General features: G+C 47.5%; 1 protein-coding gene across 1 annotated transcript in view; it reads left to right on the forward strand.

Annotated features, from left to right (window-relative positions):
- The window catches only part of LOC126424688 (cytochrome P450 4C1-like), an 87358-nt gene extending 65118 nt beyond the window's left edge, over positions 1–22240 (forward strand). Inside the window, exons 6-7 of the mRNA XM_050087415.1 lie at positions 8292–8492; positions 20602–22240. Coding sequence (XP_049943372.1) covers positions 8292–8492; positions 20602–21036 — 636 coding nt within the window. The 3' untranslated portion in view covers positions 21037–22240. The remainder of the gene's footprint in view (positions 1–8291; positions 8493–20601) is intronic.
- Positions 22241–25552: the final 3312 nt, after the last annotated feature.

Below are 25552 nucleotides of genomic sequence, written 5' to 3' on the forward strand. Positions count from 1 at the left end.
TTAACTAGATTATATTTGTTACAAAAAGGTCCTGTCCATCTTTCTTGTGGGACTAATACGAGGGTATTTCATAAAGTAAAGATACACCATACGCCAGAGGAACAGAAGAGTTTTGGCGAGCAAGTTGGCAACACCGGTGTAAACCTTGAACCGTTAGCTTTATCCTCGCGGTCGTTCGGCAGTTGAACGTTACTTCTGGTTGGAGTAGGTCGTGTTTAAAATGGCTGCGCCGATTCAGAATCCCGTCAAATGCAAAGTGCGCTCTGTCATACGTTTTCTTCATGCAAAAGGTCAGCGACCAGCGGTTATTCACAAAGAAATTGTTTCTGTTTATGGGAATATTATGAATCGACAAAATGTAACGAAATGATGTCGTCATTTCTCTGAAGGTAGGACCGATGTTGATGACGAAGAAAGAACAGATCAGCCATCTGTGATCTTTGATGCCCTTCTTCGGAGAACGGAGGAAGCAATTCGTGAGAATAGACGTCTCACATTGAATGAATTGCATCAGATCATACTGAACGTGTCAATGACAACTCTTTATGACGTTGTGACTGTCAAGTTAGGGTACAGGAAATTGTGTGCGCGCTGGGTTCCAAAACTGTTAACGGAAGAACACAAAAAGATAAGGATCAGCTTTGCACTCGACTTCCTCACACACTATGCTGAAGCAGGTGATGAGTTCCTTGATCACATTGTGACAGGTGACGAGACGTGGGTTTATCACCATACACCTGAATCCAAGCAACAATCAATGCAATGGCGCCATTCCAATTCACAAAAAGCCAAGAAATGCAAAACGTCGATTTCAGCAAAGAAAATCATGGCTTCTGTGTTTTGGGACAGATAAGGCATTCTTCTGTTGGAATTTATGCCTCCTGAAACGACAATTAATGCTGCTGCATATTGCCAGACTTTGAAACGTCTTCGAAGGGAAATTCAAAACAAACGCAGGGGAATGCTGACAAGTGGAGTCCGCTTGCTTCATGACAATGCTCGGCCTCACGCAGCGCTCGTAACCAAAGCACTGTTCAAACAATTCAAATGGGACGTATTGGACCATCCGCCATACAGCCCGGACCTTGCGCCCACCGACTTCCATGACTTCCGTTGCCTGAAGTCACATCTTGGTGGAAAATCATTCCACGACGATGAAGAGATCAAAGATGAAGTTGAAATGTGGTTCCAACAACAGGCGGCAGCCTTCTACGACTGTGCGATACAAAAGCTTGTGCACCAACTTAACAAATGTTTGCATACCGGTGGTGATTATGTCGAAAAATAACGAATAATCCACTTAATAAGATGTAACTGACGTTTTCTAAATAAATGTTGTATTTAAGGACTGCGAGCCATTGTATCGTTGCTTTTCGGAATGCCCTTGTAGTTTTCACGTAGAGAGTGTGAGAATATGACAGTCCTGCACGTGATATTTGAAGGCATTGCAGGTTGCATAAAACCAGCAGGCAGCTAAAGCACCCTGTATATTCATGGCTGAAAAGAAAATTTGAGACATTATCGGTTGAACGAACGTTGTACTATACTGATCAGTCAGAATATTATGGCCACCAACCTAATAGCCAGTACCTCCATTTTTGGTGCGGATAAAAGCAGCGACGCGTCGTGTCATGGAAGCAACGAGGCCTTGGTAGGTTGCTGGAGGGAGTTGGCACCACACCTGCACACACACGTCACCTGATTCCCGTAAATTCCGGGGATGGGGGCGATGGGCTCTGCCACCATGTTCAATCACATCCCAGAAGTGTTCGATCGGGTTCAGATCTGGTAAGCTGCGGACCAGCATATCAATTGCAACACGCCGCTGAATTTCTCGGACCATTCCATCGCATTCCTTGCAACGTGGCGCATTATCCTGTTGAAAAATGCCATTGACATTGGGAAACGTGATCATCATCTACATCTACATGTACATGGTTACTCTGCAATTCACACTTAAGTGCCTGGCAGAGGGTTCATCGAACAATTTTCATACTACTTCTCTACTATTCCATTCTCGAATGGTGCGTGGGAAAAAGGAACACCTAAATCTTTCAGTTCGAGCTCTGATTTCTCTTATTTTATTATGATGATCATTTCTTCCTACGTAGGTGGGTTTCAACAAAATATTTTCGTATTCGGAAGAGAAAGTTGGTGATTGAAATTTCGTAAATAGATCTCGCTGCAAAGAAAGCCGCCTTTGTTTCAGTGACTGCCACCCCAACTCGCGTATCACATCAGTGACACTCTCACCCCTACTGCACGATAACATGAAACGAGCTGCCCTTATTTGCACTTTTTCGATGTTCTCCGTCAATTCTACCTGGTAAGGATCCCATACCGCGCAGCAATACCCCAGCAGAGGACGGACAAGTGTAATGTAGACTGTCTCTTTAGTGGGGTTGTCGCATCTTCTAAGTGTTCTGCCAGCAAAGCGCAATTTTTGTTCCACCTTCCCCAGAATGTTATCTATGTGGTCTTTCCAATTTAAGTTGCTCTAATTGTAATTCCTAGTCATTTAGTCGAATTGACAGCCCTTAGATTTGTGCGATTTATCGATTACCCAAAATTTATTGGATTTCTTTTAGTACCCATGTGGATGACCTCGCACTTTTCTTTGTTTAGTGCCAATTGCCACTTTTCGCACCGTACAGAAAAATCGAAGGGGGCTGCTCAGATTATCACCTAGATCATTTAAATAAATCGGGAACAGCGGAACGCCCGATATCACTTCTGTTCCACTCGATGATTTACCGTATATCACTACGAGCTGCATCCAACTCCAGCATCATCACGCACCTAAATACTTGGGAGTCACTCTCGACAGAACTCTGACATTCAAAACTCACAGGAAGAACACCAAAATGAAAATCTCCGCTCGAAACAACCTAATTCGCAAACTAGCGGGGACACAGTGGGGATCACATCCACAAACTATTCGCTGTTCTGCAATGGCACTGTGCTTTTCTACTGCTGAATATGCTTCTCCAGTCTAGTACAGGTCATCTCTTGCCAGACAAGTAGACATTGCTCTCAACGAAACCTGCAGGTTGATCACAGGTTGCTTAAGACCTACCCCAACTGATAAGCTCTACTGCCTGGCTGGAATAGCGCCAACATGGATACGCAGAACAGTGGCTGCCAACAAGAAGATACTGAAAGTGGGACAGTGCCCATCCACTGCACGGACATAATCCACCACAGCAACGGCTGAGATCGCGAAAGAGCTTCCTGAGAACATCCGAGAAGCTCACCACTTCACCAGAGAAGGCGAGGCTGGAGTTATGGAAGAAGTCGACGCCTCACCTGCAGACGCCAGAAGATGAAGAACTGCCACCTGGACACAACGAGAGCTGGCTGGTGTGGAAATCTTTAAACAGATTACGATCAGGAGTTGGACGATCCAGAGACAACCTGAAGAGATGGGGCTTTATAACAGAAGATACGTCCTGTGATTGTGGACGAGAACAAACCACAAGCCACATGCTCCAGTGCCTCTTGTGCCCTACATCCTGCACGAGGACTGATCTCCTGCAAGCCACTCCAAGCGCCTTGAAGGTTGCAAAGTACTGGGCACATGTAATATACAGGGTGTTTCAAAAATGACCGGTATATTTGAAACGGCAATAAAAACTAAACGAGCAGCGATAGAAATACACCGTTTGTTGCAATATGCTTGGGACAACAGTACATTTTCAGGCAGACAAACTTTCGAAATTACAGTAGTTACAATTTTCAACAACAGATGGCGCTGCGGTCTGGGAAACTCTATAGTACGATATTTTCCACATATCCACCATGCGTAGCAATAATATGGCGTAGTCTCTGAATGAAATTACCCGAAACCTTTGACAAAGTGTCTGGCGGAATGGCTTCACATGCAGATGAGATGTACTGCTTCAGCTGTTCAATTGTTTCTGGATTCTGGCGGTACACCTGGTCTTTCAAGTGTCCCCACAGAAAGAAGTCACAGGGGTTCATGTCTGGCGAATAGGGAGGCCAATCCACGCCGCCTCCTGTATGTTTCGGATAGCCCAAAGCAATCACACGATCATCGAAATATTCATTCAGGAAATTAAAGACGTCGGCCGTGCGATGTGGCCGGGCACCATCTTGCATAAACCACGAGGTGTTCGCAGTGTCGTCTAAGGCAGTTTGTACCGCCACAAATCCACGAAGAATGTCCAGATAGCGTGATGCAGTAATCGTTTCGGATCTGAAAAATGGGCCAATGATTCCTTTGGAAGAAATGGCGGCCCAGACCAGTACTTTTTGAGGATGCAGGGACGATGGGACTGCAACATGGGGCTTTTCGGTTCCCCATATGCGCCAGTTCTGTTTATTGACGAAGCCGTCCAGGTAAAAATAAGCTTTGTCAGTAAACCAAATGCTGCCCACATGCATATCGCCGTCATCAATCCTGTGCACTATATCGTTAGCGAATGTCTCTCGTGCAGCAATGGTAGCGGCGCTGAGGGGTTGCCGCGTTTGAATTTTGTATGGATAGAGGTGTAAACTCTGGCGCAGGAGACGATACGTGGACGTTGGCGTCATTTGGACCGCAGCTGCAACACGGCGAACGGAAACCCGAGGCCGCTGTTGGATCACCTGCTGCACTAGCTGCGCGTTGCCCTCTGTGGTTGCCGTACGCGGTCGCCCTACCTTTCCAGCACGTTCATCCGTCACGTTCCCAGTCCGTTGAAATTTTTCAAACAGATCCTTTATTGTATCGCTTTTCGGTCCTTTGGTTACATTAAACCTCCGTTGAAAACTTCGTCTCGTTGCAACAACACTGTGTTCTAGGCGGTGGAATTCCAACACCAGAAAAATCCTCTGTTCTAAGGAATAAACCATGTTGTCTACAGCACACTTGCACGCTGTGAACAGCACACGCTTACAGCAGAGAGACGACGTACAGACTGGCGCACCCACAGACTGCGTTGTCTTCTATATCTTTCACATCACTTGCAGCGCCATCTGTTGTTGAAAATTGTAACTACTGTAATTTCGAAAGTTTGCCCACCTGAAAATGTACTGTTGTCCCAAGCATATTGCAACAAACGGTGTATTTCTATCGCTGCTCGTTTAGTTTTCATTGCCGTTTCAAATATACTGGTCATTTTTGAAACACCCTGTAAACACAATTTGTGTGTATATATTTATTGATGTGTATGGCAACTGTAAATTTGTATGTTTCTGATTCGAGAATAAATAAACTACGAAGTGGGTCTTCTCTGAGAGGAAATCACGAATCCAGTCACACAACTGAGACGATACTCCATATGCACGCAATTTGATTAATAGTCGCTTGTGAGGAACGATATCAAAAGCCTTCTGGAAATCTAGGAATATGGAATCGATTTCTGATCCATTGTCGACAGCACTCATTACTTCATGGGAATAGAGAGCTAGCTGTGTTGCGCAAGAACGATATTTTCTGAATCCGTGTTGGTTATGTATCAATAAGTCATTTTCTTCAAGGTGACTCATAATGTTCGAGTACAGTATATGCTCCAAAATCACACTGCAAATTGAGGTCAGTGATATGGGTTTGTAATTCAATGGGTTACTCCTATTTCCTTTCTTGAATAATGACCTAGCGAGGTGGCGCAGTGGTTAGCACACTGGACTCGCATTCGGGAGGACGACGGTTCAATCCCGTCTCCGGCCATACTGATTTAGGTTTTCCGTGATTTCCCTAAATCGCTTCAGGCAAATGCCAGAATGGTTCCTTTGAAAGGGCACGGCCGATTTCCTTCCCCATCCTTCCCTAACCCGAGCTTGCGCTCCGTCTCTAATGACCTCGTTGTCGACGGGACGTTAAACACTAATCTCCTCCCTCCTCCTCCTCCTCCTTGAATAATGGTGTGACATATGCTACTTTTCAGTCTTTAGGAACAGACCTTTCGTCAAGTGAGCGGTTGTATGGGATTGCTAAGAAGGAGTGTACGTGATGTGCAACTAGAATACGATAATTCTTGGCGGTCATGGTGTTTCCACGAGCTCCACTAGATCCATACCTGCCCACGCGAATGTTCCCCAGACTGTACAGGGTCCTCCGTTAGCTTGCCTCGTCCTGCAGTACAGGTCTCAAGGTGCTGTTTCCCTGGAAGACGACGGATTCTCGTCCTCCCATCGGCAACATGAAAGGCACTGCCGCTTCATCGTCGTCCATTGACCATTTCAGTCGGAGTTGTCGATGACATGAAGGGTTGTCGAATGTACAAGGCCATAGTTAGACGTTTTCGGTGCACTGTGTATTCAGACACAGTTGCAAACTGCCCATCATTAACGTCTGATGTCAGATCCGCCACAGTTGGCCGCCTGTCCTCTTTTACCAGTCTGCCCAGCCCACGACGTCTGACATCTGTAATGAGGGTTGCCCGCTCAAACCCACAAAGTCTGGAAGTGGTTCCTTCTTGGTTTCGCCATGTGTTGAAGACACTCACCACAGCATTCCTTGAACACCCTGCAGGTCTAGTTTCGGAAACGCTCGTGCAGAGCCTCTGGGCCATCACAATCTGCTCTCCGTGAAACTCAGGTAGGTCGTGGGCCCTCCCCATTCTTCACACGGACAGCACGCTCACTGATACTACATGCATCATGCGTGTGGCTGAAGAGCAGTCATCACTTGCTAGGCGACGCTGCAATCGCCGGGATGGGTCTATATCGATAGTACACTACTGGCCATTAACATTGCTACACCAAGAAGAAATGCAGATGATAAACGGGTATTCATTGGACACATATGTTATACTTGAACTGACATGTGATTATATTTTCACGAAATTTGGGTGCAAAGATCCTGAGAAATCAGTACCCAGAATAACCACCTCTGGCCGGAATAACGGCCTTGATACGCCTGGGCATTGAATCAAACAGAGATCGGATGACGTGTACAGGTACAGCTGTCCATGCACCTTCAACACGATACCACACTTCATCAAGAGTAGTGACTGGCGTATTGTGACGAGCCAGTTGCTCGACCACCATTGACCAGTCGTTTTCAATTGGTGAGAGATCTCGAGAATGTGCCGGCCAGGGCAGCAGTCGAACATTTTCTGTGTCCAGAAAGGACCATACAGGACCTGCAACATGCGGTCGTGCATTATCCTGCTGAAATGTGGGCTTTCGCAGGGATCGAATGAAGGGTAGAGTCATGGGTCGTAACACATCTGAAATGTAACGTCCACTGTTCAAAGTGCCGTCAGTGCGAACAAGAGGCGATCGAGACGTGTAACCAATGGCACCCCATACCATCACGCCGGGTGATACGCCAGAATGGCGATGACGAATACACGCTTCCAATGTGCGTTTGCCGCGATGTCGCCAAATACTGATGCGACCATCATGATGCTGTAAACAGAACCTGGATTCATCTGAAAAAAAATGACGTTTTGCCATTCGTGCACCCAGGTTCGTCGTTGAGTACACCATCGCAGGCGCTCCTGTCTGTGATGCAGCGTCAAGGGTAACCGCAGCCATGGTCTCCGAGCTGCTGCAAACGTCGTCAAACTGTTCGTGCAGATGGCTGTTGTCTTGCAATCGTCCCCATCTGTTGAGTCAGGGATCGAGACGTGGCTGCACGATCCGTTACAGCCATCCGGATAAGATGCCTGTCATCTCGACTGCTAGTGATACTAGGCCGTTGGGATCTAGCACGGCGTTCCGTCTTACCCTCCCGAACCCACCGATTCCATATTCTGCCTACAGTCATTGGATCTCGACCAACGCGAGCAGCAATGTCGCGATACGATAAACCGCAGTGGGGGTAGGCTACAATGCGACCGTTATCAAAGTCGGATACGTTTGGTACGCATTCCTCCTCCTTACACGAGGCATCACAAGAATGTTTCACCAGGCAACGGCTGTCAACTGCTGTTTGTGTATGAGAAATCGGTTGGAAACTTTCCTCATGTCAGCACGTTGTAGGTGTCGCCACGGGCGCCAACTTTGTGTGAATGCTCTCAAAAGCTAATCCTTTGCATATCACAGCATCTCCTTCCCGTTGGTTAAATCTCGCGTCTGTAGCACGTCGTCTTCGTGGTGTAGCAATATTAATGGCCAGTAGTGTAGTTCGGTGATTATAATGTTCTGTCTGATCAATGTTCACCTCCATATCGCAAGTAAATCTTGAACAACCGATTTATTTTAGAATAATGATCTTCTTTTCTTGAGCGTGGGCAGCTTTCAGCTGCTTGTATGCGCAGGTTTCCCTGCAGTAATGGCCATTCCTTGCTGTGGGCCTCCAGAAGAAGGAGTGCATGAACGCTCACGTAATTACCTTGCAGATCATGAACGTGATTGTGGCCGGCAGCGAGGCCACGTCCGTGTCCATCAGCTTCGTGCTGGCGGTGCTGTCGCTACAGCCAAAGTGGCAGGATGCGGTCCACCAGGAGCTGAGGGCCGTCTTTGGTGAGGGCGACGACTATCTGCGCCCCGCCACCCTCGCAGACCTCGCCGATCTCAGGGTGCTGGAGAGCGTCATCAAGGTGAGTTGATGTACTCTGCCTGCCGGGTGCAGTCGTAAGGCGTGCTATGAGACTCTCCCCTCTGTGCTCCGTATCTCCACCAACGTAGTAGCACCGTATACAGACTGAAGCTGAACAACGTCCTGTCACGCGGCGCCACATATAACACTGCAACTGCGTATTTACGTAGCTTATGTAATCAAATACCAAATTTGGTTTATTACTTATTATGCCCCAACAGAACAAATACACTCCTGGAAATTGAAATAAGAACACCGTGAATTCATTGTCCTAGGAAGGGGAAACTTTATTGACACATTCCTGGGGTCAGATACATCACATGATCACACTGACAGAACCACAGGCACATAGACACAGGCAACAGAGCATGCACAATGTCGGTACTAGTACAGTGTATATCCACCTTTCGCAGCAATGCAGGCTGCTATTCTCCCATGGAGACGATCGTAGAGATGCTGGATGTAGTCCTGTGGAACGGCTTGCCATGCCATTTCCACCTGGCGCCTCAGTTGGACCAGCGTTCGTGCTGGACGTGCAGACCGCGTGAGACGACGCTTCATCCAGTCCCAAACATGCTCAATGGGGGACAGATCCGGAGATCTTGCTGGCCAGGGTAGTTGACTTACACCTTCTAGAGCACGTTGGGTGGCACGGGATACATGCGGACGTGCATTGTCCTGTTGGAACAGCAAGTTCCCTTGCCGGTCTAGGAATGATAGAACGATGGGTTCGATGACGGTTTGGATGTACCGTGCACTATTCAGTGTCCCCTCGACGATCACCAGTGGTGTACGGCCAGTGTAGGAGATCGCTCCCCACACCATGATGCCGGGTGTTGTCCCTGTGTGCCTCGGTCGTATGCAGTCCTGATTGTGGCGCTCACCTGCACGGCGCCAAACACTCATACGACCATCATTGGCACCAAGGCAGAAGCGACTCTCATCGCTGAAGACGACACGTCTCCATTCGTCCCTCCATTCACGCCTGTCGCGACACCACTGGAGGCGGGCTGCACGATGTTGGGGCGGTGTGCGGTACCGTAGCCCAGCTTCATGGAAATGGTTGCGAATGGTCCTCGCCGATACCCCAGGAGCAACAGTGTCCCTAATTTGCTGGGAACTGGCGGTGCGGTCCCCTACGGCACTGTGTAGGATCCTACGGTCTTGGCGTGCATCCGTGCGTCGCTGCGGTCCGGTCCCAGGTCGACGGGCACGTGCATCTTCCGCCGACCACTGGCGACAACATCGATGTACTGTGGAGACCTCACGCCCCACGTGGTGAGCAATTCGGCGGTACGTCCACCCGGCCTCCCGCATGCCCACTATACGCCCTCGCTCAAAGTCCGTCAACTGCACATACGGTTCACGTCCACGCTGTCGCGGCATGCTACCAGTGTTAAAGACTGCGATGGAGCTCCGTATGCCACGGCGAACTGGCTGACACTGACGGCGGCGGTGCACAAATGCTGCGCAGCTAGCGCCATTCGACGGCCAACACCGCGGTTCCTGGTGTGTCCGTTGTGCCGTGCGTGTGATCATTGCTTGTACAGCCCTCTCGCAGTGTCCGGAGCAAGTATGGTGGGTCTGACACACCGGTGTCAATGTGTTCTTTTTTCCATTTCCAGGAGTGTAGTCCTGTCACGGTCGCCAGTTGTAGTGGTTAATAAAAGAAGTGGGAGAAGAGAGACCGTGAAAAAGGGAAAGAATGAAAAGCAAATCGGACTTTGTATTACAAAAAAGCTATCGGACTTCGTTATTCGGAAAAGCTATTTTTGGGGTGGTCCTTGTGGCGTTTTTGAGCAAAAGTTAAACCAATTTTCACTACAAAAGTTATTGAAAAGAAACAGAGAATAACAGAATGTAACTGACAGGGGGAAGTGGCGTAGATAAGAGTTCATCCTTTACCAGGTAAACTTGTCTTCTTTCATGCGGCGTCCACGTCTTCAAAAATCTCCTTCATTTCAGCGTGAAAAAATCTGCTCCGAAATCTTGCAATAGTCCAGGGATCACTAATTTATACCAATTAAAATCATCTTGATACTGTATGCAATTTAATTCACTTTGCTACTTCCATCCACCGAATTTCTTAATAACTTCCACAATGTCTACACATTACAATCAGATCAATATTAGCCATTAAGTTTTTACGTCAGCATCCGATCACGCCTGCCTTAAGCTACGGCTATCAAGAGACAATTGAAACGGAATAAAAAAAACAAAGAAAGTTAACAATTTTAATAGTTTCTCTGCCGTCGAGCGCTCATACCGCTGCGACGAGATATTTTTTATCTGAGGGAACGAGTGTAGCGCGGCGAAATTCAAAGTCCCGCTACAAGACTCTCCCCTCTGTGCTCCGTATCTCCACCAACGTAGTAGCACCGTATACAGACTGAAGCCGCTGGTGAAAATTTGTTCCAAGGCCAGGAATTGAACTCAGTTCTCCTACTTGCTGGACAGGTGCGCCAGCCACTAAGCCACCTCGCCGCAGCAGTTCGTACAACTGCAAGGATCGCTTTGGCACGCCTCCTTCCTCGATCCAAATTCTCACTGCCTAGTAAGCAGGAGGACCGGGTTCTATTCCCGGCCTTGGTGCAAATTTTCACCTACCACTTCAGTTTATATGCATAATACACAGCCGCGTGGAGTAGCCGCGCTGTCTGGGGCGCTTTGCCACGGTTAGCGCGGCTCCCCCCTTCGGAGGTTCGAGTCCTCCCTCGGGCATGGGTGCGTGTTTGTGTTTTCCTTAGCGTAAGTTACACTACTGGCCTTTAAAATTGCTACACCACGAAGATGACGTGCTACAGACGCGAAATTTAACCGACAGGAAGAAGATTCTGTGATATCCAAATGATTAGTTTTTCAGAGCATTCACACGAGATTGGCGCCGGTGGCGACACCTACAACATGCTGACATGACGAAAGTTTCCAACCGATTTCTCATACACAAACAGCAGTTGACCGGCGTTGCCTGGTGAAACGTTGCTGTGATGCCTCGTCTAAGAAGCAGAAATGCGTACCATCACGTTTCCGACTTTGATAAAGATCGAATTGTAGCCTATCGCGATTCCGGTTTATCATATCGCGACATTGCTGCTCGCGATGGTCGAGATCCAATGACTGTTAGCAGAATATGGAATCAGTGGGTTCAGGAGGGTAATACGGAACGCCGCGCTGGATCCCAACGGCCTCGTATCACTAGCAGTAGAGATGACAGGTATCTTATCCGCATGGCTGTAACGGATCGTGCAGCCACGTCTCCATCCCTGAGTCAACAGATGGGGCCTTTTCAAGACAACAACCATCTGCAGGAACAGTTTGACGACGTTTGCAGCAGCATGGACTATCAGCTCGGAGACCATGGCTGCGGTTACCCTTCATGCTGCATCACGGAGAGGAGCGCCTGCGATGATATACTCAACGACGCACCTGGGTGCAAGAATGACAAAACGTCATTTTTTCGGATGAATCCAGGTTCTGTTTACAGCATCATGATGGTCGCATCCGTGTGTGGCGACATCGCGGTGAACGCACATTGGAAGTGTGTATTCGTCATCGCCATACTGGCGTATCACCCGGCGTGATGGTATGGGGTGCCATTGGTTACACGTCTCGGTCACCTCTTGTTCGCACTGGCGGCACTTTGAACAGTGGACGTTACGTTTCAGATATGTTACGACCTGTGGCAGGATAATGCACGACCGCATGTTGCAGGTCCTGTAGGGCCTTTCTGCATACAGAAAATGTTCGATTGCTGCCCTGGCCAGCACATTCTCCAGATGTCTCACCAATTGAAAACGTCTGGTCAATGGTGGTCGAGCAACTGGCTCGTCACTATACGCCAGTCACTACTCTTGATGAACTGTGGTATCGTGTTGAAGCTGCATGGGGAGCTGTACCTGTGCACGCCATCCAAGCTGTGTTTGACTCAATGCCCAGGTGTATCAAGGCCGTTATTACGGCTAGAGGTGGTTGATCTGGGTACTGATTTCTCAGGATCTTTGCACCCAAACTGCATGAAAATGCAATCACATGTCAGTTCTAGTATAATATATTTGTCCAGTGAATACCCGTTTATCATCTGCATTTCTTCATGGTGTAGCAATTTTAATGGCCAGTAGTGTAGTTTAAGTTAGATTAAGCAGTGTAAGCCTAGGGACCGATGACCTCAGCAGTTTGGTGCCTTAGGAACCTACCACAAATTTCCAATTTGCATAATACACAGAAGTATACACTGCACTACTAGCTCCATTGTTATGCTATTGGCACGAAATTTCAATACACATCATCTTTCAGATGTAGAAACATGCCTAACGACTGTCATTTACGTCGCACAACTCCTCCTTGCGATTTCTTTTCTGTCGGTGTACACTGTATACCGAAAGATATGGTCAGCATATTAACCCCAGGGGGCATCCACTTGGTGCCGGCAGCTACTGGCTGATATTTCACCTTGCTGGTGGTAGTGTAGTATAGACGTCGCTCCCCTTGTAATTTCGGCAAATATGGACACAGTGTGTGTGTATCGGCAGGCCTTAATAAAATCGTAGATAAAGATAAGACTTAAATATTTCGGGGAAAATTTAATTATAAGATCTATACGATCACATGTAGTACAGGACTTCCCCATTACGTGCAATACTAAGGTGCTAATCCAGTGCCGGAGAGCCCTGGTAATAGTGACAATGCAGGGGGAAATAAGCTGGAGATATGAATTGAAGTTTGTGTTAGGGCGGGAGGGGGGGGGGGGGGGGCACATTCGACTCTCGTAGTTTGTGCAGTAATGTTGACCATAGTGCTGCGATGGTGCAATGGTCAGGATTTGTCGCTAATAAGCAAGCTTCTAACAATATCGTACTCAATAAACGTGTTTGCATATATGAAGATAGTAACTGCTCTCGAAAGAACAGATACCAATAATGACCGTGCATCTTCACTTAAATAAATGATAATTAATTGGAACCCTTAGCTACTGACAGGTGTAGTTGATATAACTCGATGGGGACAGCTGAAAATGTGTGCCCCGACCGGGACTCGAACCCGGTAATGAGTGGACGGGCAAATATCTATTAGGTACCTTACGTATGTAGATTGTGGACAGTTGGGAATGTGGGTCTCATGGGAAGCGTGCAAGGGATAAGTCCCTGCAGTCGCTCTATTCATCTGTGTCCTCTGTGGCTCAGATGGATAGAGCGTCTGCCATGTAAGCACGAGATTCCGGGTTCGAGTTCCGGTCGGGGCACACACTTTCAGCTATCCCCATCGAGGTATATCAACTACACCTGTTGGCAGCTGAGGGTTTCAATTAATTATCATTTAAAAGTATTTGCGTTTCGATCGAGTACGGTTTACATAAGCTCTGGGAGAATAACTCACGTAAGTCTCTTCAAAAACTTTTCAGTGTCGTCATCATTTGTTAGTCTATGCTAAATAGTAAAATATTTCTAAATGTTTACGTGGTTGTATTAACAGTCACTCCGACTGTGCGTTTATTGATTCTAGCAACGTCTTTTTAGCTGTCACCATCAAGAACATATAAGGAGCGGCGTCTCTCCCCTACAGATCGGGATACATTCCGCAATAAAATCCTGTACATATGCCACACCACTTTTTCGTTATGGATACTTGCTGCACATATCAAACAACAGTATTAATTTACTCGTGTTGTGCTCGAAGCAGTGATCTGTGTGATTATTTAGGAGAAGAAGAACGTCTTAGCTGAGATCGCTACAAAATACTTTATTGTATATAACAGGTTTCGGAAAAACTAAGTTACCATCTGTAGACTGTAATAAAATTACAGGAAGTGCTACAAACTATTGTGCAAATAATGCAACATTAACCCAGAGAAGAACCAAATGACAACATACCTTCACAAAGGTTATTACAAACATCTTGTGCCAGCTATACACAAAACCTTTACACTAAATTTCCAGTACATAAAATATGGTACGAGGGATACGTTGGACCGTCAAAATTAAAATCACTATGTACATGACATTTCCCCAGTATATCGTTCCTGTAACATAACACGTCATGCCTACCAGGGCGCCACATGAGTAACTGTCAATAGACGAAGCGTGAGGCGAACTGGCCACAAGCACAGCAGGTGTCGCTACAGTACCTAGGTTCAATCAGTAAAAGTCAAATACACTCCTGGAAATGGAAAAAAGAACACATTGACACCGGTGTGTCAGACCCACCATACTTGCTCCGGACACTGCGAGAGGGCTGTACAAGCAATGATCACACTCACGGCACAGCGGACACACCAGGAACCGCGGTGTTGGCCGTCGAATGGCGCTAGCTGCGCAGCATTTGTGCACCGCCGCCGTCAGTGTCAGCCAGTTTGCCGTGGCATACGGAGCTCCATCGCAGTCTTTAACACTGGTAGCATGCCGCGACAGCGTGGACGTGAACCGTATGTGCAGTTGACGGACTTTGAGCGAGGGCGTATAGTGGACATGCGGGAGGCCGGGTGGACGTACCGCCGAATTGCTCAACACGTGGGGCGTGAGGTCTCCACAGTACATCGATGTTGTCGCCAGTGGTCGGCGGAAGGTGCACGTGCCCGTCGACCTGGGACCGGACCGCAGCGACGCACGGATGCACGCCAAGACCGTAGGATCCTACGCAGTGCCGTAGGGGACCGCACCGCCACTTCCCAGCAAATTAGGGACACTGTTGCTCCTGGGGTATCGGCGAGGACCATTCGCAACCGTCTCCATGAAGCTGGGCTACGGTCCCGCACACCGTTAGGCCGTCTTCCGCTCACGCCCCAACATCGTGCAGCCCGCCTCCAGTGGTGTCGCGACAGGCGTGAATGGAGGGACGAATGGAGACGTGTCGTCTTCAGCGATGAGAGTCGCTTCTGCCTTGGTGCCAATGACGGTCGTATGCGTGTTTGGCGCCGTGCAGATGAGCGCCACAATCAGGACTGCATACGACCGAGGCACACAGGGCCAACACCCGGCATCATGGTGTGGGGAGCGATCTCCTACACTGGCCGTACACCACTGGTGATCGTCGAGGGGACACTGAATAGTGCACAGTACATCCAAACCGTCATCGAACCCATCGTTCTACCATTCCTAGACCGGCAAGGGAACTTGCTGTTCCAACAGGACAATGCACGTCCGCGTGTATCCCGTGCCACCCAACGTGCTCTAGAAGGTGTAAGTCAACTACCCTGGCCAGCAAGATCTCCGGATCTGTCCCCCATTGAGCATGTTTGGGACTGGATGAAGCGTCGTCTCACGCGGTCTGCACGTCCAGCACGAACGCTGGTCCAACTGAGGCGCCAGGTGGAAATGGCATGGCAAGCCGTTCCACAGGACTACATCCAGCATCTCTACGATCGTCTCCATGGGAGAATAGCAGCCTGCATTGCTGCGAAAGGTGGATATACACTGTAGTAGTGCCGACATTGTGCATGCTCTGTTGCCTGTGTCTATGTGCCTGTGGTTCTGTCAGTGTGATCATGTGATGTATCTGACCCCAGGAATGTGTCAATAAAGTTTCCCCTCCCTGGGACAATGAATTCACGGTGTTCTTATTTCAATTTCCAGGAGTGTATATAGCTGAATGCCTATGAAGGTAGTAATGAAGCTAACCACCTGTCTTCATACATCAACCTACCAAAAAGTTTATCCACTGTGGATGGAAACTTGAATAACCTATAGGATTGCCACGGACCCGGCAAAAGACAAAATGATTAATAAAAGAACTCTTAGAGATTTCACATAATGAATCGTTTTATTACACCACCATAACTCGAGGTTTACGTGCAGTAGTATACAATTGAAAGCACTGAAAAGCTAACCACGCTAGATGCCTAGCACCTGTATGCATCAGCATAACTAGTCTGTTCTGTAATACAATTTTGTCATATGATGACATGGCTGGACACTGTGGCTGTTATTTGAAGACAAATGTTGACGGTGGTGAGACAGCAATCAGCATCAAATTTATTTTAAGTTCCCTTATCCAAAAGGTACCGTTGCCGGTTTCGAATCATTACAATTCATCGTCAGACGGCTTTCATGCTTTCATTAGAACATGTGATGCATGTTTTACTGATTAGTTGTCCTAAAATATAAATAATACATAATTGTAAGCACGTCACACAGATGGTTGCGTTTCAGATTTGCATTGGGATGTGACTCACGTGAAATGCGGTTTGGAGTGCTTGGTTTCAGAGTTTTCATCCAGCAGACGGCGATCGTAGGTTTCGCCACATTCTCATCAGTGCACACATAAAATTGTATAATTGAGTGCTTCAGATTTGTCGCAGAATACATTTCCACCATATTCCTACCGTTGCACACGTAAATTTGTATCACTGATCACTTCATATTAATCACAGAACAGACTTCTAACATATACCGCATGTTTCGATGGATACAAAGTGTTTACAAACATATGAGTGTCGAAGATACTATGATATTTCGTAACATTATATAGATGATCCATATTTGGAAAAAGATTATATATTTACTTATGAAACTGAAATAGCAACGGCCTTGCCGCAGTGGCTACACCGGTTCCCGTGAGATCACCGAAGTTAAGCGCTGTCGGGCGTGGTCGGCACTTGGATGGGTGACCATCCGGGCCGCTATGCACTGTTGCCATTTTTCGGGGTGCACTCAGCCTCGTGATGCCAATTGAGGAGCTACTCGACCGAATAGTAGCAGCTCCGGTCAAGAATACCATCATAACGACTGGGAGAGCGGTGTGCTGACCCCATGCCCCTCCTATCCGCATCCTCCACCCAGGATGACACGCCGGTCGGATGGTCCTGGTAGATCACTCGTGGCCTGACGGTGGAGTGCTTATGTAACTGAAATGTCTTTTACACCAGCATAGAGAGTCCCTGAGTTTGTGAAAAATAGAGCAAATACTGCTACACTAATTATAAAGATGTTGTAGATTATTTTTATTTACATTTAGCATCATGATAATTGTAGTAACATAGAAATTTGCCACTTGATCTGCAGATAGGGGGTAGGAATACTATTTGCTTTGCAGGGTGGAAAATAATACTTGGAAATTTTTCAGGAAAGTGATGTTACCCAACTCAGTTTGTACATTAAGGATATAGTCTGGGGTGCTGTTTTTGTGTGAGAGTATTTCTATTTCTTCCAATATATTCATAGTGGCTCCCTTTTATGCTAGGTGTAAAATTTTTAAATTGTTCTCAATGTTTTTCATAGAATGGTTTTCATCAGCAATATGGACTGCAAATGCAGATTTGTTCAAGTTGCCAAGCCTTAAAGCATTGATGTGTTCTTTGTATCTAATTTCAAAACTTCTGCCTGTTTGTCCAATGTAGAATTTTGGGCATGAATCACATTTGAGTCTGTACACTCCTGGAAATTGAAATAAGAACACCGTGAATTCATTGTCCCAGGAAGGGGAAACTTTATTGACACATTCCTGGAGTCAGATACATCACATGATCACACTGACAGAACCACAGGCACATAGACACAGGCAACAGAGCATGCACAATGTCGGCACTAGTACAGTGTATATCCACCTTTCGCAGCAATGCAGGCTGCTATTCTCCCATGGAGACGATCGTAGAGATGCTGGATGTAGTCCTGTGGAACGGCTTGCCATGCCATTTCCACCTGGCGCCTCAGTTGGACCAGCGTTCGTGCTAGACGTGCAGACCGCGTGAGACGACGCTTCATCCAGTCCCAAACATGCTCAATGGGGGACAGATCCGGATATCTTGCTGGCCAGGGTAGTTGACGTACACCTTCTAGAGCACGTTGGGTGGCACGGGATACATGCGGACGTGCATTGTCCTGTTGGAACAGCAAGTTCCCTTGCCGGTCTAGGAATGGTGGAACGATGGGTTCGATGACGGTTTGGATGTACCGTGCACTATTCAGTGTCCCCTCGACGATCACCAGTGGTGTACGGCCAGTGTAGGAGATCGCTCCCCACACCATGATGCCGGGTGTTGTCCCTGTGTGCCTCGGTCGTATGCAGTCCTGATTGTGGCGCTCACCTGCACGGCGCCAAACACGCATACGACCATCATTGGCACCAAGGCAGAAGCGACTCTCATCGCTGAAGACGACACGTCTCCATTCGTCCCTCCATTCACGCCTGTCGCGACACCACTGGAGGCGGGCTGCACGATGTTGGGTCGTGAGCGGAAGACGGCCTAACGGTGTGCGGGACCGTAGCCCAGCTTCATGGAGACGGTTGCGAATGGTCCTCGCCGATACCCCAGGAGCAACAGTGTCTCTAATTTGCTGGGAAGTGGCGGTGCGGTCCCCTACGGCACTGCGTAGGATCCTACGGTCTTGGCGTGCATCCGTGCGTGGCTGCGGTCCGGTCCCAGGTCGACGGGCACGTGCACCTTCCGCCGACCACTGGCGACAACATCGATGTACTGTGGAGACCTCACGCCCCACGTGTTGAGCAATTCGGCAGTACGTCCACCCGGCCTCCCGCATGCCCACTATACGCCCTCGCTCAAAGTCCGTCAACTGCATATACGGTTCACGTCCACACTGTCGCGGCATGCTACCAATGTTAAAGACTGCGATGGAGCTCCGTATGCCACGGCAAACTGGCTGACACTGACGGCGGCTGTGCACAAATGCTGCGCAGCTAGCGCCATTCGACGGCCAACACCGCGGTTCCTGGTGTGTCCGCTGTGCCGTGCGTGTGATCATTGCTTGTACAGCCCTCTCGCAGTGTCCGGAGCAAGTATGGTGGGTCTGACACACCGGTGTCAATGTGTTCTTTTTTCCATTTCCAGGAGTGTATATTCCTGACTTACTGTAGGGGCTCTTGGAGGTGTTTACATCATGGACTACTTTTTGTTGTAATTTATTATTTGTGGAAAAGATGATTGTGATATTTTTCTTTTTAAATAAGTTTGCTATTTGGTATGATAGTGGGCCTATGCATGGGAGAGCAGCATTTTTGGTTTGGCTTCTGTGTCACACTGTTTTGGTTTGGAGTGCATGTTGTGTGGATTGCTGTTAAGTGGATCTGTGGTTTTTGTTTGCATTTTGTTGTGGAGTTTTTCTAATATTATGGGTTTATATCCATCATCATGAGCAACTGCTTTAATTATATTGTTTTCATTTTGTTGGTCTGTGTCAGTCATAGGTACTTTTTTAATTCGATGTACCATGGCTCTGAAATATGCCATTTTTTGTTGGTGGGGATGGTAAGCATCAGTGACCGATCTAACAACTGCGCCAGACACTTGTTGTCGTACACAGGCGTTGCCGACCGCAGCGCCGAATTCTGCCTGTTTACATTTCTCTGTATGTGAATACACATGCCTATAACGGTTTCTTTGACTCTTCTGTGTACAAGGTGTATTGGGTATAACTGCTGATATTTTTTTCGGTGACTCAGGACGGTGTACTCAATAACATTACGTCAGTATTTACTTCATTTACAGACTAATAATTACACATAGGTATTAGGTGACGTATGTTTTTAGCCTGGTTAGTACCTCCAGGTATGTGTGGCAAAAGCAAGACATTAATGCTTATTTTCTCATGGGATCGGAGATGTTGAAGTGTGGACATCTGGATGCAATGTGGTAAATGTATACAGGCATAGTCCACTTACTGTTGCAGTTATAGCTATACAGAAAACATCAAGTCGTAAAGTTGGTGACGTCTTTGGGAAGACTGATCGACATGGAAAAAAAACAAGCAACACTTTGGTGTGTGTACATATTAAGGTATCACATATAAAAATATCTGCATATATACCCATTATAAAAAAAATTGTTCAAATGGCTCTGAGCACTATGGGACTTAACTTCTGAGGGCATCAGTCCCCTAGAACTTAGAACTACTTAAACCTAACTAACCGAAGGACATCACACACATCCATGCCCGAGGCAGGATTCGAACCTGCGATCACAGCGGTCGCGCGGTTCCAGACTGTAGCGCCTAGAACCACTCGGCCACACTGGCTGGACTACCCATTACACATTGTATTTAACATACCTACTGTTTCAGATTTCAGTTACTTCCAGATCTAAGAAGTTTATTTGCTCCTCAACTTTTGGTGGGCATACACAGTATGAGTCCACATTTTAATTCTTTTCTTGGTGTGATCCATAGGAGACACTAAGACTGTTCCCGGCGGTCCCGCTGATCCCTCGGGTGGCCTCGGAGGACCTCTGGCTGTCCAAGGGTCAGGTCCTGGTCCCTAAGGGCACCCTGCTCTTCGTGTCGTCCTTCCTCACACACCGCCTGCCGGAATTCTTTCCGGACCCACTGAGGTTCGACCCTTCGCGCTTCCTCGAGGGCTGCGGAGGAAAGGAGCACGCGTGCAGCTACCTACCATTTGGGATGGGCCCGCGCAACTGCGTGGGCTACCAGTATGCCCGCCTGGAGCTGAAGGCCATGCTGGCAGGTGTCCTGAGGCGCTTCCGCTTCCTGCCACACACCACCTGGGAGGACCTGGAAGGCGGCACGATCTCTGTCACCCAGCACCCCGTCAAGCCGATCAGAGTTTCCTGCGTGCCTCTGGAGGGACCTGTCACATGTGAATAGTACCCTTCATACTGATCAAACCAAGCTCTTCCTGACCAGTATCCTGAGGCACTACTCCCCCCTGCTGCACAGGCACTTTGAGGATATGAACGACGATGCACTTCCTGTTACCCTACACAATGTCAGTGTGATAAGCTACTGCTTCCATACCTCTGCATGCAATAGCATGTAAGAGCACCCTCAACATAATTTTGATCAAGGCACACATATATTAAGGATGTTACCTGTCAGTCGGCATTGATTTATATCAGTACGGCAAGTTTGAACCTAAGTTTCTGGGATGCATTGACTACTTCGCAATACAAATCAATGCTCTGGCAGATAATGCTTTTAATTTCTTTGTGTCTTGAGTCATAGTGTCTGTAGGCTCAACATCTTGGCTGTTCTTTCAGAAATGTCTGAGAAAACAGACACCACATATACAATTAAGGCAATGACGGCCAATGATCCTTTCAGCATAGATACAGACCAAGTGCAAATTCTTATCGCAATTGGCTAGGTGTCATGAGTAATGAGGTTAATGAGCAGGGGAGTGTGGTAAGTTGAGAATTTGGGGCTGATGGGAAACGTGCTATGTTAGTCTGTGTAGCTGTTCTGACCACTCTGTCTGGATGGTACAGTGGACAGCCTGTCTGCCTAGTTAGCAGGTGACCCATGTTTCAGTCCCAGTCCAGCACGAATTTTGAACTTATCCCATTGACATAATTCAATGTCCACTGACAGCTAATGTCTATAATTCCTTGGTGCCTTGATTCAAAGTGGCTGCAGGATCAAAAGGTCTCTGTTCTTTTGGACAAGTCCGAAAGAACAGACACCACGCTCTGGTCGACATTACAAGGTGGTTTCCACTCCTGCAACATATGGTTTGGGAGAACCTGGTGGTCAAGAAGCCGAAAATGATCTTCCGAGCGTACCTGCATGAGTTCAGCACATAGGACCACCTTCCACACTGCTAGAGCTGGAAGTTAAGCTGACAAATATCCTGAGAAGTTTCCAAACCTACCTCATTGCTGCCAGGATAAGCTGGAGTTCAATGTCCTATCTTCAGCTTACACACCATCTGCCTAATAAGAGGCAGTGTGTCCATGTTACAGCCTTCAGCAGTCCACGTCTGGTATTAGCCACCACAGTTGGAACCTTCATAGGCTGTTGTCACATATCGCTCTGAACTACAACACCGTGTGGTAATCAGCACTCAGTGAAACATGTACACTCCTGGAAATTGAAATAAGAACACCGTGAATTCATTGTCCCAGGAAGGGGAAACTTTATTGACACATTCCTGGGGTCAGATACATCACATGATCACACTGACAGAACCACAGGCACATAGACACAGGCAACAGAGCATGCACAATGTCGGCACTAGTACAGTGTATATCCACCTGTCGCAGCAATGCAGGCTGCTATTCTCCCATGGAGACGATCGTAGAGATGCTGGATGTAGTCCTGTGGAACGGCTTGCCATGCCATTTCCACCTGGCGCCTCAGTTGGACCAGCGTTCGTGCTGGACGTGCAGACCGCGTGAGACGACGCTTCATCCACTCCCAAACATGCTCAATGGGGGACAGACCCGGAGATCTTGCTGGCCAGGGTAGTTGACTTACACCTTCTAGAGCACGTTGGGTGGCACGGGATACATGCGGACGTGCATTGTCCTGTTGGAACAGCAAGTTCCCTTGCCGGTCTAGGAATGGTAGAACGATGGGTTCGATGACGGTTTGGATGTACCGTGCACTATTCAGTGTCCCCTCGACGATCACCAGTGGTGTACGGCCAGTGTAGGAGATCGCTCCCCACACCATGATGCCGGGTGTTGGCCCTGTGTGCCTCGGTCGTATGCAGTCCTGATTGTGGCGCTCACCTGCACGGCGCCAAACACGCATACGACCATCATTGGCACCAAGGCAGAAGCGACTCTCATCGCTGAAGACGTCAAGTCTCCATTCGTCCCTCCATTCACGCCTGTCGCGACACCACTGGAGGCGGGCTGCACGATGTTGGGGCGTGAGCGGAAGACGGCCTAACGGTGTGCGGGACCGTAGCCCAGCTTCATGGAGACGGTTGCGAATGGTCCTCGCCGATACCCCAGGAGCAACAGTGTCCCTAATTTGCTGGGAAGTGGCGGTGCGGTCCCCTACGGCACTGCGTAGGATCCTACGGTCTTGGCGTGCATCCGTGCGTGGCTGCGGTCCGGTCCCAGGTCGACGGGCACGTGCACCTTCCGCCGACCACTGGCGACAACTTCGATGTACCGTGGAGACCTCACGCCCCACGTGTTGAGCAATTCGGCGGTACGTCCACCCGGCCTCCCGCATGCCCACTATACGCCCTCGCTCAAAGTCCGTCAACTGCACATACGGTTCACGTCCACGCTGTCGCGGCATGCTACCAGTGTTAAAGACTGCGATGGAGCTCCGTATGCCACGGCAAACTGGCTGACACTGACGGCGGCGGTGCACAAATGCTGCGCAGCTAACGCCATTCGACGGCCAACACCGCGGTTCCTGGTGTGTCCGCTGTGCCGTGCGTGTGATCATTGCTTGTACAGCCCTCTCGCAGTGTCCGGAGCAAGTATGGTGGGTCTGACACACCGGTGTCAATGTGTTCTTTTTTCCATTTCCAGGAGTGTATATGTGAAGTTTTCAGCCACATACAGACTGGACAGTTTGGTCAATCGAAGATTCAACGCTTTGCAGCCGGCCATGCCCCACTGTTGAGCGCTCAGTCTGCACCAGACATGTCGTATCTACTGCTGGTTCTCAGCTCAGCGTCCAGTCGCAGTCTGGAAAGAGACTCCTTAAAAAGAAAGTGGCCAGGCATGGTATCCATCTAACATTCACGTCAGCACTGTATTTCATTCGAATCTATCACCAGAATAAACAGTATATGAATCATACACTGATTAGATGGCATTAGAAACAATTGCCTGACCTATTGTAACCAGCTCACAAATGGATGTCTGGATCGAGCTGGTACTTTAAATCCCAACTGGCTCTGTTCCTCCATTGAGATTCATTAATTTACATTTGTATAAACCTGAGAAAGAAGAGGATCGAAGAAACTGAGGTGTGTGTTAACGGATTGGTGCTGGAAACCTTTTCAGTATCCTTGGATGAGATGAAAAATATGTGCAAACCTCTAACTCTGATAAGGGACAAGATGATAGAACATGTATTCGGACATCACAGAATAACTTCCGTAGTACTAGAGCTGTAAAGGATAACAATTGTAGGTGAACACTAAGATTGAAATATATGCAACAAATAACTGAAGCAGCGCTACTCTAAGATTAAGGTATTCTCACAGTAAAGGAAATCAGGGTTGGCCGCATCATAGTATTCAAAATTTTTAATAACTTCAGGAAATACATAAAAAAGTTGTGCTGAGCTACACATAAATGCTGACGCAGAATCAACTCTGCATCCACAATACTTCCACTTTCCCATCAATAATCACTATAGGACTGTATGTGATTGCCTTCAATAATAGGAATGAGAATAATAAAATTTTTGAATTTGTGTTTACAGGAACAACGGCCACAAATATTTGACTCTCCCATATTAAAAGAACATTTGCGTACAGCATTTGTAATGACATAAAATACACTGAATGCAAAATTTTTGACAGAAATTTTTCTTTCTACTGTATGGTACCTTATCAACTCTCCTATTTAATATCCATCTTTTGATTTACAGCTCCTTATATTGGACGTGTCTGCAGTTAAAATTTTTGGGATTTGAGGTCCGCCAGTTACGCAAAACACCGTTTTTCTCAGTACCCAAACATGTTTCGGCACCACTGTGCCATCATCAGTGGGTTTTCGTTTTTATTTATTCTGCAATGTGAACATTTTTGTTACATGATTATAAAATGATTATAATTATTTATAATCATGCAACAAAAATGTTCACATTGCAGAATAAATAAAAACTAAAACTAAAAATGCACATAATTTTATAATCATACAACAAAAATGTTCACATTGCAGAATAAATAAAAATTAAAACCAACTGATGATGGCACAGTGGTGCCGAAACATGTTTGGGTACTGCATAGCTGGCGGACCTCAAATCCCAAAAATCTACTATTTAACTTTATTTTGGTTTTATTTTTAAGGGGTTGGGATTCAGACCAGCCACTCACAAACTGGTGCTGTTAGTATAAGATGCCTAACTTTCCTTGAAGGTTGTACGATAGAGAACGTAACCCAAACTCCTGCACAGCTTTTTCTGTCAGTCTTGCAGAATGCTGGCGGGCGTTATCGTCTACATCTGCATTTACGTGATTACTCTGCTATTCACCATAAAGTGCCTGGCAGAGGGTTCAATGAACCAACTTCAATCTGTCTCTTTACCGTTACACTCTCGAATGGAGCGCGGGAAAAACGAGCACTTAAATTTTTCTGTGCGAGCCCTGATTTCTCTTATTTTTATTGTGATGATCACTTCTCCCTTTGTAGATGGGTGCCAACGGAATGTTTTCGCAGTCGGAAGAGAAAACTGGTGACTGAAA

Source organism: Schistocerca serialis, chromosome 10 (assembly GCF_023864345.2).
Source record: "Schistocerca serialis cubense isolate TAMUIC-IGC-003099 chromosome 10, iqSchSeri2.2, whole genome shotgun sequence".
Taxonomy (NCBI): domain Eukaryota; kingdom Metazoa; phylum Arthropoda; class Insecta; order Orthoptera; family Acrididae; genus Schistocerca; species Schistocerca serialis.